Below are 12,285 nucleotides of genomic sequence, written 5' to 3'. Positions count from 1 at the left end.
CACGCACGTCAGGACCACCTTACATGTTAGCCAGACCCAAACTTCTTCCTACTGCCTTTCTAGGGAAACAGAAGTCATCTTTTAGTTCGGACACATGACTTAGGATTCGAGTGACCTGCTTTTCAACTCCTTTCTTTACCATCAGCTTTCTCGGTTCTCCACATGAGAAGTGAGAACAATTACTACGCTTAAGATTAGAGAAAGAAATTATGATTCACTGGCTCTCTGCTCTGCAGAAATGGGAATTATGTACCTTGGTACTTCTAGAGAATGAACAGACATAGGTACTTGTGTCTGGAGCTTTGTAGTTCAAGGGAGTGATTTTTAAGTCAAGTCATCACTGCATAAACCTGGACAGCTAAATAATAGAGAATAGCAAATTGCTGAAATATGCTCTGGAAAGCACCTGCAGTTTCTTTACTCTTAGTGACCCAGGAGAGAGGGCTGTTATTTTAACATTACACTTCTGCCTGCAAGAAGCCTCGCTGAATGGCAGGCAGCAGGACCGAAATAATCTGCATGGCCCCTGGAAGCCGCCGAGTCAAGAGGAAAGTGCTCCAGCATCCCCGAGCAGCACAAGCCTTTGTTCCAGCATGCTCCTGCCAGCGACCGGGGCTGCCTGCCCTGCTCTGAACGAACTTATTTCCCTCCTTCCTTCCCCCAAATTAACTCCATCTCCAGCTGTCCCAGCACCAGCTTCCTGTTAAGATTAATTATGCTTTGTACACCCGTGTTTGATGATTTACCCAGCAAGCCAGGCACAATGATTAGGAATTCTGCATTCCCACTAGTGCTCTCCCCTGAGGCTCAGAAGTTTTCAGGGAAGGACCTTCACCCTGGCACAGCCACCGGGAGACGTGTGCCTCTCCAGAAGGTCTGCGTGGGTCACCGAAGGCCAGTCGTCATTTGTGACTAGGCTGCAGGGTCAGCTGAAGATGATGTGCTACTGAACAGCCTTTATTGCTAGTCAGCAGGGCTGGCACGGAAGCCAGTGTAGGTGGGAGCATTTATGATCCCAAAAGGTGTGTCTCTAGTTACGTTCTCCTATGACCCAAGACTTCTAGTGTGTTTTGCAAGGCAGAACGAGCTTTGTTTGTTTGTATTGTCCACCTTTCAGAAGGTGCAATTTTCAAGAGCCATAACAAGTTACCATGTGGAGTAGTCATCTACAGTATTGTTTGCATTTGTGATCTCAAAAACCACAACACTGAGAGAAGCCACCACACCAGACTAGTCCAGCTCAGGAAATGGCAAGCACAAAGCCTCGGTGCTGCGGGCCAGACCTGCAATGGGCACAGACTTTGTGTTTTCTCCTGGGAGCTGTTTGTTAGTCTGAAAAGTCATAGCTGGTCACAGAAGTTGTCCTACAACTAGATGTATATACTATGTAAGACAAGGTGATGCCACCCACCTCTCCCCACACCCCAGCAGAAAGCCACAGCACGTCAGAGGTTGTCTGATCCCTCTGCTGCTGAGCCCGTCCCTTTAACACCTCTTTCCTGTAGGTAGTTCCCTGCTGTCATGCCAAGAAGGATGTTTCAGTAGCTACATGAGCCTCCTCCTCTGAGGGCAAGACATTTTCTTCAGCCAGAAGGAAAGAGAGGGTGCCCAACCGAGAGATCCCCAGCCCCGATGTGGAGGGTTTAAACACCAGAGACCGTAAGATATAGAGCAGCAGGGAGGACACACAGCAAAGAGTCACCTTGCACTCTGCAGATGTTGGTGTCCCATCCCAATGTGACTTACGTGGGCAGATTCAGACACCAGTTATGGAAAGTTTCCGCCCCAGCTGGTGAAGCCAATGTGCAGGGACCTCAGCCCAAAACAGCTTCTCAGGTCACCTCTGCACAGAAGCAGAAGGAACAGCCAGCCACACACAGCCCACCTCAGATTTTGGCTTGATGCTTCTGCTAGCTTTCCTAGAGCCCTTCTCAGCTCCCCCAGCTTCTTACCAAAATCCCTGCACTGGCATCAAACACCAGATCCAACAGCAAAACCCCTCCTGGCTTCAGGACCAATACTTACACTGGACCTCGAAGTTTCAGAGTCAAAGCAATAAGGAAGTAGAAAGAAGGTCTAGAACAAAGAGACACCTTTCTCTTTCCCCACAACAACCAGCTGCAGCACACCGGGAAGAGCAAAGGAGATCTGGTGTAGAGAAGAACCTGGCAGTTCCTCTCCAAGATGGGAGTTGTAGAGGCAACAGTAAGGTGTAACCGTGGCCAGCTGGCAGTGCAAGGGGCCAGCACAACCGAGCCCTCTGAAGCCAAACACTCTCATCTCGCCCAAGAGGCATCTTCAGGAACAGGAAGTCAATGGGATGGGCCGAGGATGGAAGTCAGCCACACTTCATTAAGAACGTCTTTGCTGGCAGAAGTACATCTGGGAGTACCCTCCAAGGAGATAAATGCTGGATGTGCAACTGTTTTGCTCCAACAGGAGTTAAACAGGCTACAAGTCTGCACTTGTCCTAGACACTTTTTTCCTCAGGAAGCTTCCAAAAAGCTACTGCAGACAACTGGGAGAGGTGCTTGCAAAAGCAAGACAGTCAAGCATAGGCACCGTCATCCAGGCTGACATCTCTGTTCAAGAGCCTTTGCATTTTACATTCTTCAGTCTTTTTTTCCCCCCAATAATTTGTTATAAAGGAAGAAGCGTGCACATAGGAGAAGCAAGCAAGACAACCCCAGGGAAAACAGCAAATCAGTTTGCATTTCCATGGCACTGAGCACAAAACTAACTTGTAAATGTGAATGACTTCTCTAGGGTGGGGGAGCAAGTTCCCAGTTTGGAAGATCTGAATCCAGCAGCTCGCCTCCCCCATCCCTCCACCCCGACAGACTGCACCAACCAAGAGGGCCTGGGTCTCACTTGGAAGAGCAGCCACCCACACACCCCTGACACCTCCTGCACCACGAACACAGCAGAGACCACTGCTGCCTGCAGCTGCCTGCCCCACAGGCAGGCACTCTCTCCCCCGGCACACACAGGACCAGGTACTCAGCCCAGACATCTCCCAAACTGGTACTTCCACAACTCAAAACGTTCAAGTTCATTCGAGATGTTACAAAACGGTTGCTCGCCATGGATCATGCTTGCAAATGGGTGGGCACCCCTCCTGCTGCAGCAGGGACAGCCACCAGCCGGGACATCACATCGCCTATCTCCTCCCAGCCTCCTCCCATCACCCTGCCATAAAAAATACGCACTTCGGTGCTTCCTCAGACCCAGGAGTGCAAGGGCCCGGTGCTGAGGGGCTGCCGCCACGGCGATGCCAGCAGCCCTGGGAGGCCGCAGGGCTCCGGGAAAGGCTGGACACGGGGGCCAAGCTCCTCTGGCCACCTCCCGGTGCCACTGCCTTGGGCACCCGCCAGCTGCAGAGGCTCCCGTGAAACAAGCCTGTGCTGGTTTTTGGGTTGTTGGGGTTTTTTTGGTTTGGTTGTTTTGGCGGGGTGGGGGGAAGGTGGGTTGGTTTGTTTTTTTATGGGATGGGAGGAAAAAGTAAAGGGAAGCAGAGGAGGAAATAATTCAGCAGGTTGCTCCCATCAGCCCCGCCGCTCCCCTCCCCGCACCGCCTCATGGCGGGAGGGGGAGAAGCGAGGTGCCAGCCCCGAAGCACCCGGTCCCCAGGGCCGGGGCGGGGAGGAGAGGGGGACGGGACCCGGGACCCGGCTCCTCCCCGCGGCCCCCCGCCCCGGCTCCAGCCCCACGGGCGAGGGGCGTCCGCGCCCCCCCCCCCCCCCCCCCCGGTCCCCGGGGCACCCGCACCCCCCCTGGGCCCCGCGGGCTGCGGGCACCGCCGCGGCGGGGACCTGACCCGACCCGGCCCGTCCCACCCCGGCCCCGCCGCCGGGGGGAGGCGGGCAGGGGGCTCCCCCAGCCCGGGAGCCGGCGGGCAGGCCGCGGGCTCACCTCGGTACTGCAGCGAGCCCGAGAGGCGCACGGTGACGGTGCCGGCCAGCGGCTCGCCGGGGCTGTAGACGACGCGGCTCTCGCCCAGGCGGATCTCGAAGAGCTGCACCTTCCCCATGGCCGCGCCGCGCCGTCCCGACCGGCCCGGCCCGCTCCGCTCCGCCGGCAGCGCTACCTGCCGCCCCACGCCGCGCCGGCCCGCGACGTCCCTGCCCCGGCGGGCCGCCTCCGTCCCGCCCCGCCCCGCCTCCTCCCGCCCCGGCCGCGCTGTGGGGCCGGGGCGGGCCCTGAGGCAACGGCCGAGCGCTGGGGAAAGGCCGCGCTGGGGGGCCGGGGCGGGCCCGGAGGGCAGGGGGAGCCTGTGGGGCCGGGCTGTGAGGGAAGGAGCCAGTTGTGGGGCCGGGCTGTGAGGGAAGGAGCCGGTTGTGGGGCCGGGCTGTGCTGTGAGGAAAGGAGCCGGTTGTGGGGACAGGCTGTGAGGGAAGGAGCTGGCTGCCCCAGCATGGGACCATCTTGCCTCCTGCTGCTCCCTGCTCCCTCTAATCTGATCTCCTCCCTGTAATTCTTCTGGCCCAGCTGTCACCTCTCCCCCCTCCTATTTTTATAAACCCAGTCGCTTTAAGCGTCCAAGCAAGAGGCAAACACAGGGGTCCCGACGGCAACCTGGGCCAGGGCTGAGGGGTAAATGATGGCCCTATGCTCCCCTTGGATCAGCGGGGTGAAGGTGTCCGACCCAGCCACGGCATCCTGGGAAGCCGGGGGTGAGCAGCAGGCTTCCCCCATCACACTTGCCGTGCCCCCCCTCATCGCTGCACGACTGAATAAAAACCATCCGTAAAACCCACACCGAAGGCAGTGCTGGGGAGAGACACCTCCCGGCGAGGCCTCCCGGCCACTGGCAAGCAGGCTGCGTACACAGGCGGAATGAATAAGTATAAAACCGGCTGTTTATCTGCAGAGCACACCCGGCCCGGACCTGGCCAGACAGACAGACGTCCGCCCGTCGACCCGCACTGACGCCAGCCCGGGCACGCGGGGCTGCGGGACCCTCCGTGCTGCCGTGTGGTGGGTGTCGCAATGGAAAACCCTCGTAAAGCACCAAAGGAGTTCGTGTACTCCCAGCGCACAGGGCTCCTGCTGGGAAGCCCTTCCAGTCCCTCCCTCCTCCGGTGTTTAAAAGCTACCTCTTGTTTCCAGCCTGCATGTAGTCACAGGCAACGTACACCCCTACGGTCGTGTGCCAAGGCTTTCAGCAGCTCATCTCCTCCCGCAGGGCATACCCTGGGATGCATCCATACACCACTCCCCTTGTGCTGCCCTTAGCTTTTGTTTTTGCCAGGCTACGCACGGCGATTTTCTCCAGTCTCTTTTTTTGTGAGACAAGCCTGCAGCCTCTTTCATCAGCCTCTGCAGCCCCTCTTTAGCTCTGCCAGCAAAACCAAACAAATTGAGGGGGGGACACAAAAGCACTCTGTGCTACAGCAGATTTTACTGAACCACCTCTCCCCATGGAAAGTAGCCGAAGACTCAGAGCTTTGTGCGCTGTTGGGGCCACCCTATCGCTGGGGCAGCACCGGCACCCTTGCCCCAGAGGGACACCGCACGTGTGACAGCTCAGGGTGAAAAAACCCTTTTGCCAAAACCAAACCCCTCATGCCGCGTTGCAGCTCTCCTGACATAAAGAGATTCACGCGCCTTGTTGTCAGAAAAGTTAATTTTAAGCAAAGTTGCTCACCCAAGGTCACAACACGAATAAAAAGGATTCCTGCGCCAGGAGCTGAACAAAGGCGCCTGGGCTCGGGCCGCGGCTGTGCACGCTGTGGCACAGCTACAGTACTGCAAGACAGGCGCCGTGTGCTTAGACACAAATACAGGAGCCCTTCTCGTGACATGGCCGGCAGCGATGCCACAGCATTAATCCATCCCCCAGACCATAGCTACAGTGTGCACAGCAGTTTGTAAGATGTAACTGGATGGGTATATAGCAATATATTCGATGCCTGTGGTGCCAGGGTACCCAACATTCCCCGTACAGGGCCCAGCGGTGCTGGGTTCAGGAGGATTTTTCTCACCGGAGTCAAACGAGTATTTGCGTTCCTAGCTCCCTGCTCATCTACATGTGCCCTGGAGTCACCCCTCTTATCTAATTGCGTGCAGAGTCATCAGCGCTGAAATTCAGAGCAGGTAAAAAAAAAAAGCTAAGGATGTTTGGTAAACTACAAAAGATTCGCTTTCTTCACTTTCCCGCTATTTTGGACTATTGTTTTGCTTTAAAAAAATTGTTTTGAAGGGTTTGTTGTGGTGGTGGGAAATCTCACTTCCTCTGGGTTCTGCCTGCTCTCCCTTCCTCCTTTTTCCCTTATTAAAAGGGAAATTTAAAAAGAAAGAAAAGAAAAACAAATGTCAACCCCAGCTTTAGAATAAAATTTTCCTTTCAGGTGTCATCACATTCCCTAACTTCAAGGAACATGAAATTTCATGTCAAAGAACATAGTACTTATTAAAAAAAACCATTTATCAGTAAAACACCCCACTGGCACCTGAGCTGTGCTCTGCCCATAGCACAGATGAGCTTTGACCATGGGCCCTGGGAGAGTGGCTGCGAGTGCTCTTACGCGTGGGCAAAATACACCCACAAAGGGATCAGCTGTAACTTCAGGTCTTGTACTACCTATATCTGTATCCTTATATATCAGCAAAAGACTTTATGATTAAGTCATAGGCATTGTCTCGTGACTTAAATCTGTTCTTCTCTTAGCCTTCCAGATGTTGTCCTGCAGCTGTGCCCAGTGACACGGACAAGGCACAGCCCCACCTGACTGTGCCTCAGTTTCCCCCGTGCTGGACATGATCATTTCACCCGGTGGGGCTGAGCTGAGCAAGGGACCCGGGACTCCTCAGGGAGAGGCACCACGGAAATGCTCAAGAATACCTGAGCCGTGACTGATGCAGTGTTTGATGATGTGAATGCTTCTGGGTGAGGCAGCAGCACGATACCCCTGGGGCAATCTGTAGTTTGCTAGGTCATTTCCACCCGCTCTGTCACTTCGGGGTACGTGGCTGCTGGGGAGACAGGCCAGCCTCGCAGAGTGCTGCCTGGCACCCTAGGGATGCTCCTGGCCTCTCCTGCTCTCTAGCCGCTCTGTTACAAGGGGATGAGGAGTCTTTCTCTCAGCCTTGAAGTTTTCTCGCTTTTGCTTTTTCAACCTCTCCCCTGTCCTGCTGTGGGGAGCAAGAGAGCAACTGGGTGGGGGCTTCACTGCTGGCAGGGTCAGCCCACCACACCCCCTAAGGTCAGGCACTGGAGCAGCTATGATGGAGAAAGAGATAAAGCAGCAAAGTGTGGCCAAGGAAGTTGGTCATTAGGTTTCTTAAGCTTCCCTTGGACTAAAATTCACACATGTGAACAGTGAGCCTACAGAGGGCTCGCTGCTGTTAGAGTTATACTATATACACCAGCGATAACTATTTTATATAACTATGTACATATATAAAATCCACAATACCAATATATTTATATAACACTTATTTTTATTACGTTTCCAAATCACTTCCCTGCTTCACTCAGTACCTCACCACTTCTCAGCTGATCAGTCAACCACGTCATCTGATACTAACAGCAACAACAATTACTCATTTGTGTCAGGCTGACACCTTTCACCAGTTCACATGTACATAGTATTGTTCAGCCACACCTTCCTGCACACCCTGTCCTCTCCTCAGCAGGAGGCCATGGCCAAGGTCCCCCATCTCCTCGGCTGTGGGCCGGCAAGGCAGCTCACAGGCAGCTTCTCCAAGGGCACATGGTGGCATTGGAGCTAAGCGTCCCACTGTTAGTGTATGAAGCTCTGGGATCTCAATGACCTGGGGCTTTGCAGCAGCTCCTGGCCTCTCCTGGAACTGCATCTCCCCGATATACCCGATGGTTGCACCAAGCTTCCCAGACGTGAGGGCCACCAGCCCGACCACAGCCCCACTCTTGGGGTCAATGAGAAGAGACCAATAAGTGATCAGGGGCTCTGCAAGGGAGCCAGGCAACAGCTTTGGGCTCCATCCCATGGATGCTTCATGACCCTGTATCCTGAGACAATGTCCCAGGCTTCATTCAAGGAGTGAGGGGAAAAAAAAAAAATCTAAGTGGCTGTAATAGCTTAATAAATATCATCTGCTTACCCTCATACTGTGTGCCTGATTAAAGAATATATTGGCTGAGGCACCTTTACCAGAGAGACAAGACTACCCTTCACCACGGGACAAAAACCTCCTTCCATGTCCCTTGGCAGTTTGCTTCTGCTGCTCATCCCTTTTGCTGCTAATGTGCACGCCTGCTCTTTAGTCCGACTTTGGCAGGCTTCAGCTTCAGCTGCTGGTTCTTGTTCTGTCTTTCTCTGACATTAAAGAGTCCTTTAGTGCCAAGTAATTTCTCCTTGTGATGGTACTTACACACCAAAATCAAGACACCTCTCAATTTCCTTGATAAACTGAGCAATCTGAGCTCTTCAAGTCTCTCCCTGTAAAGCATTTTCTCCAGCCTTCGTGTTATTGTGCTGGCTCGTGTCTACGCAAGCCCACGTACTGGCATTTCTGTGTCAATGGAAATCTGTGTGCGGGAGCAGCCTCCCATGTACAGACAGATGCACATACAGGAATTGATACATTAGAGTGTATTTAACCCTAAATGCACACAGAGGTATGCACAAGCTCTTTAGCTCACATCACTGGAGTCCAGGCGAGCATCCATGGGTAAACACATAGGTGGTCCTGGCCTGTTTTCCCCCCCATAAATTAACCCTCTCCCCTGGGGGAAGAGGCCTGATTCAGAGCCATCCCCCCCAAGCCAGGGAGAAAGATGAGGGCAAGGAGAGTGAGCCCCCCGCTGAGCCGCTGTGGTCCCATGACCCAGCTGGCACCCATCCCCTTCACGTGGGTGCTATTGCTTTAATTAGTTAATGCCCAGCCAGCACCTGGCAAGCCTCACTAGAAAATCCTTAGAGAGAGGCAAGGCATTAATTACTATTATTATAATTCTAATTGCACTGCCTGGATTTCTGATCTCCTCCTTTGCTAGAAGAGCTTCTGTTGCTCAGTGTGGGACTGGGGAGGAGGATCGGATGGTGGGACGCCTGTCCTCCCTTCCCCACGGGGTTCAGCATCCACACACAGGCAGAGCGGGGATGGCAGTTGTTTGTGCTCGCCTACAGGCTCTGGGAACAGGAGGATTCACCTCACCTGAGAAAAAGGCCAAACTGAAACCAAGGGCTGGGCTGTCATACCCACAGCACCATGCAGTATTTTGCATTTCTCCCTCACTGCAACACTACGTGTATTTGGGCTTGGGTTTGCACAAGGCCAGGGAAAGGCAGCAGTCACTGTTTAACACATATGAACAGGCTGAGGGCAAGGCTCATGGGGATCCCTTCAGGGAAACGCTGTGCTGCCAGAGCAGGGCAGCCCCATACCTGGCTGTCTGCCATCCCAAGAGATGTCCTAAGCAGGCAGAGGATCCAACAGCAGTGAGATCACTAACCCTACCTGATCACCACCTGATCCTGTATTTGACCTGGCTTTCATGTCTCCCTTCCCTTGACTGCCCAGTTCTTCCACTTCCCTTTTCCCCTGTAACAGGTTCCTCTAGCATAGCTGGCTGGGAGAGCAACCCACTGTGGCCCCAGCCAAAAGCTCTTTCCACACTCCTGACGTTTGGTACTGTCCCTCTTGGTGGAGGTCACTGCCCCTCCACAGACTCACCATCAGGGATGTGGCATCTCATCAGCTACTCCCATGCAAAGTCCATGCTCACACCTCCTGCAGCACTTTCACCTAAATCCACTGAATTCCCCCCCGAAATGGCTGAGGAGCACTCCCACATTGTTGGCTGTGGTGGAAATAGCCTCCAGCAGAGAGGCACTGACAAATATCTAGGGACAGAAGGCAGCAATGGTGATATCTGAGACCACCACAGCCGCCAACTAGAGGAGCAGATGGATCTCTGTGTGGCTGAGCAGCCCCCTGGTAGGATTATTTTGCTCAATCAGCCCAGACGTGCCCCTTCCAGCTGATAAAAAGCTGTGGGATGGCCCCTGGCCTAGATGCCAGGGACAAAAATCACCAAGAACCCCCCCAACCCTCCACACAGCCAGGAGGAGGTGTCTGGGGAGAGGAGATCGTGCACCAAGGGTCATGTCAGCAGCCCAGCTTGAGAGCCCTGGGGGAGGGCATCCTGCAACACCCATGTTCCTCTCCCACACCTGGCTGCCTTTGCCAGCTGCTGGAGAATCCCACTCCCTCTCTCAGCACGCATCTCCCACTGCTGCTGAGAAACACTTAATTTCCTGCTCATCATCAGTCATTCCATGTGTCCAGAGCAAAAAATATGAATCCCCAGCATGGAGAAACATGTCCTGGCAGCTGCTTGCACAGGAACGCAAAGAGCAACCCTCTTAGAACATGCTGGAGTGGGATGTCTGAGCCAAACCATGGCTTGGTGCAGGGGCAGACACATCTGGAGGACCAAGGCTCAGTGTGACACTGACACCACCACTACCCCCAACCTACTGCCGCAAGCAGCTCCAGTGGAGTGAGCAGCTCAACACCCAGGGACACAGCTCAGCGTCGCCTTCCGAACAAAACCACACCTCCATAGCATAAGGCTAGTCTATGTGCAGAGCCCTTTCCTCATCACCCAGGGCCTGGGTAAGGGACAGGACAGCACACCAGCGGTGCTGACCCCAAGGACACCCCATGGGGTGGACCAGAAAGCCACCCAGACCCAGGCATGCAGGGGAAGGAGTTAATCTCTCAGCTGAAGCTACTGCTAGAGCAGTGCTCTGCCTGAGGGCACCGGCACTGTCAGCAGCTGAACATTTTTCTTTGCGAAGTAATGCTTTCCAAAAGAGTTTTCTGGCTGGCTGCATCATGGGTGGATGCTGGGTGGAAAAGCAGGGGGGCATGGGCGTCCCCCACCACTGCACCTTGCTGTTCCTGCCCCTGCTTGTCCCAGTTCCTTAGCTCCTTCCCACAGCAAGGCTGTAGCGGGATTGTCCCTTCTCAGATATTTCCCTTTCCTCAGTCATTGTTGATTTGTGTTCCCATGAGCTAATATGCAGGACTCAAAGGTCACTGCTCTGAGACCAGCCAGACTTGTCACGCAGCAGGTGAGTCACATCTGACAAACCTGCCTTGGCCAGAGCAGGAGGCATCATTAAAAAGTCCTCCACTGCCACAACACGAGCGATGCCTGCCCCAGTCACGCATCAGCACAGTGCTGCTCACAGGAGCGAGCTGATGGAGGCTCTGCTCATGCTAGAACCTTGTGCTGGACATCTCCTACCAGCCCTTGACAGTGCCAGCTGAGCTGGGGGCAAGTAAAGCAGTTGAAGGTGGGTCTACAACCCATTTTCACCAAGTGACAAGGCAACAATGATGCTTGTGCAGCCAGTTGCTTTGTGGCCCTTGTATTGGGCCAGTTGGCAAAATCAAACCCACTGTCCCCAGGGGGACACAAGCAGAGCAGCTTGTGACAAGTTCTAGGAGCAACTCCTGGGACACTGCTCCTGCCAGCAACCCCCAGCTCTCTGCACAGAGGATAACTGCCCAGCCCACCTACACAGGAGGTGCAGGGTAGTGACAGAAAAAAAACCAACACGATTTTGGTGTGGCCCAGGGCTGGACGTGAGTGCGAAACTGCCCTGGGGAAGCAGCCAGCACCTGCCACCATGAGGTAAGTGAAGGCAAAAAGCTGTTGGTACATCCTCACTGCTATGTCTGCCTTCACACCTCTCATGCTGGTAGGAGCTGAGCATGATGAGCTTCTGCATGTCCGTGTCCACTCCCCCCACACTCCCTTTGTGGGGGAAACCTGCCAAGCTACAGTCACCCGGTTTACCTGCTGGGACAGTCTGAGCTGAAGCCACTGTGCCACCCCAGGGACCTGTCCTGGCACAGGGTCTCAAAGGGGCTGAGGCAAGCAGCACATCAGAGGCAGTGGCAAGAGCCTCCAGCACCCAGGGGAGATACAAGGGTGCAGCCCAGCAGGAAGGAGGCAGAGAAACATCCAGCGGGTGCAGCCGGGAGGGCAGAGCACACGCCTTGGAGAGCCACACAAGGGGATCTAAGAGTTTCACCCATTAAACTGAAAGCCAAGAGCAGATCAGTGCGTTACAACAGCACAACTAGTCAGAAAGCACAAAAAAGCAGCTCAGGGCAGACCAGCAGTAAGCTCTGTGTGAGACCTGATAGCCTTTCCCTCCCCCAAAAGGCTCCAGAGATGGAAGGACATGAAGAGCTGGTGTAACAAGCCATGAGACTTGTCTGAGAATAAGGAGGGAAAAGACATGGTATGCCTGATTTAATACAGCCAGGATGACTGTTAAC

The 12,285-nt window shown here is 54.4% G+C and overlaps 1 protein-coding gene across 1 annotated transcript in view; it reads right to left on the bottom strand.

Annotated features, from left to right (window-relative positions):
• The window catches only part of ARRDC1 (arrestin domain containing 1), a 40,649-nt gene extending 36,248 nt beyond the window's left edge, over positions 1–4,401 (bottom strand). The window contains exon 1 of the mRNA XM_069772191.1: positions 3,913–4,401. Within this exon, the coding sequence (XP_069628292.1) occupies positions 3,913–4,030 (118 nt within the window). The 5' untranslated portion in view covers positions 4,031–4,401. The remainder of the gene's footprint in view (positions 1–3,912) is intronic.
• Positions 4,402–12,285: the final 7,884 nt, after the last annotated feature.

Source organism: Haliaeetus albicilla, chromosome 26, assembly GCF_947461875.1.
Source record: "Haliaeetus albicilla chromosome 26, bHalAlb1.1, whole genome shotgun sequence".
Taxonomy (NCBI): domain Eukaryota; kingdom Metazoa; phylum Chordata; class Aves; order Accipitriformes; family Accipitridae; genus Haliaeetus; species Haliaeetus albicilla.
Note: the sequence above shows the minus strand (reverse complement) of the source record. Positions and strands in the feature narration are given on the sequence as shown.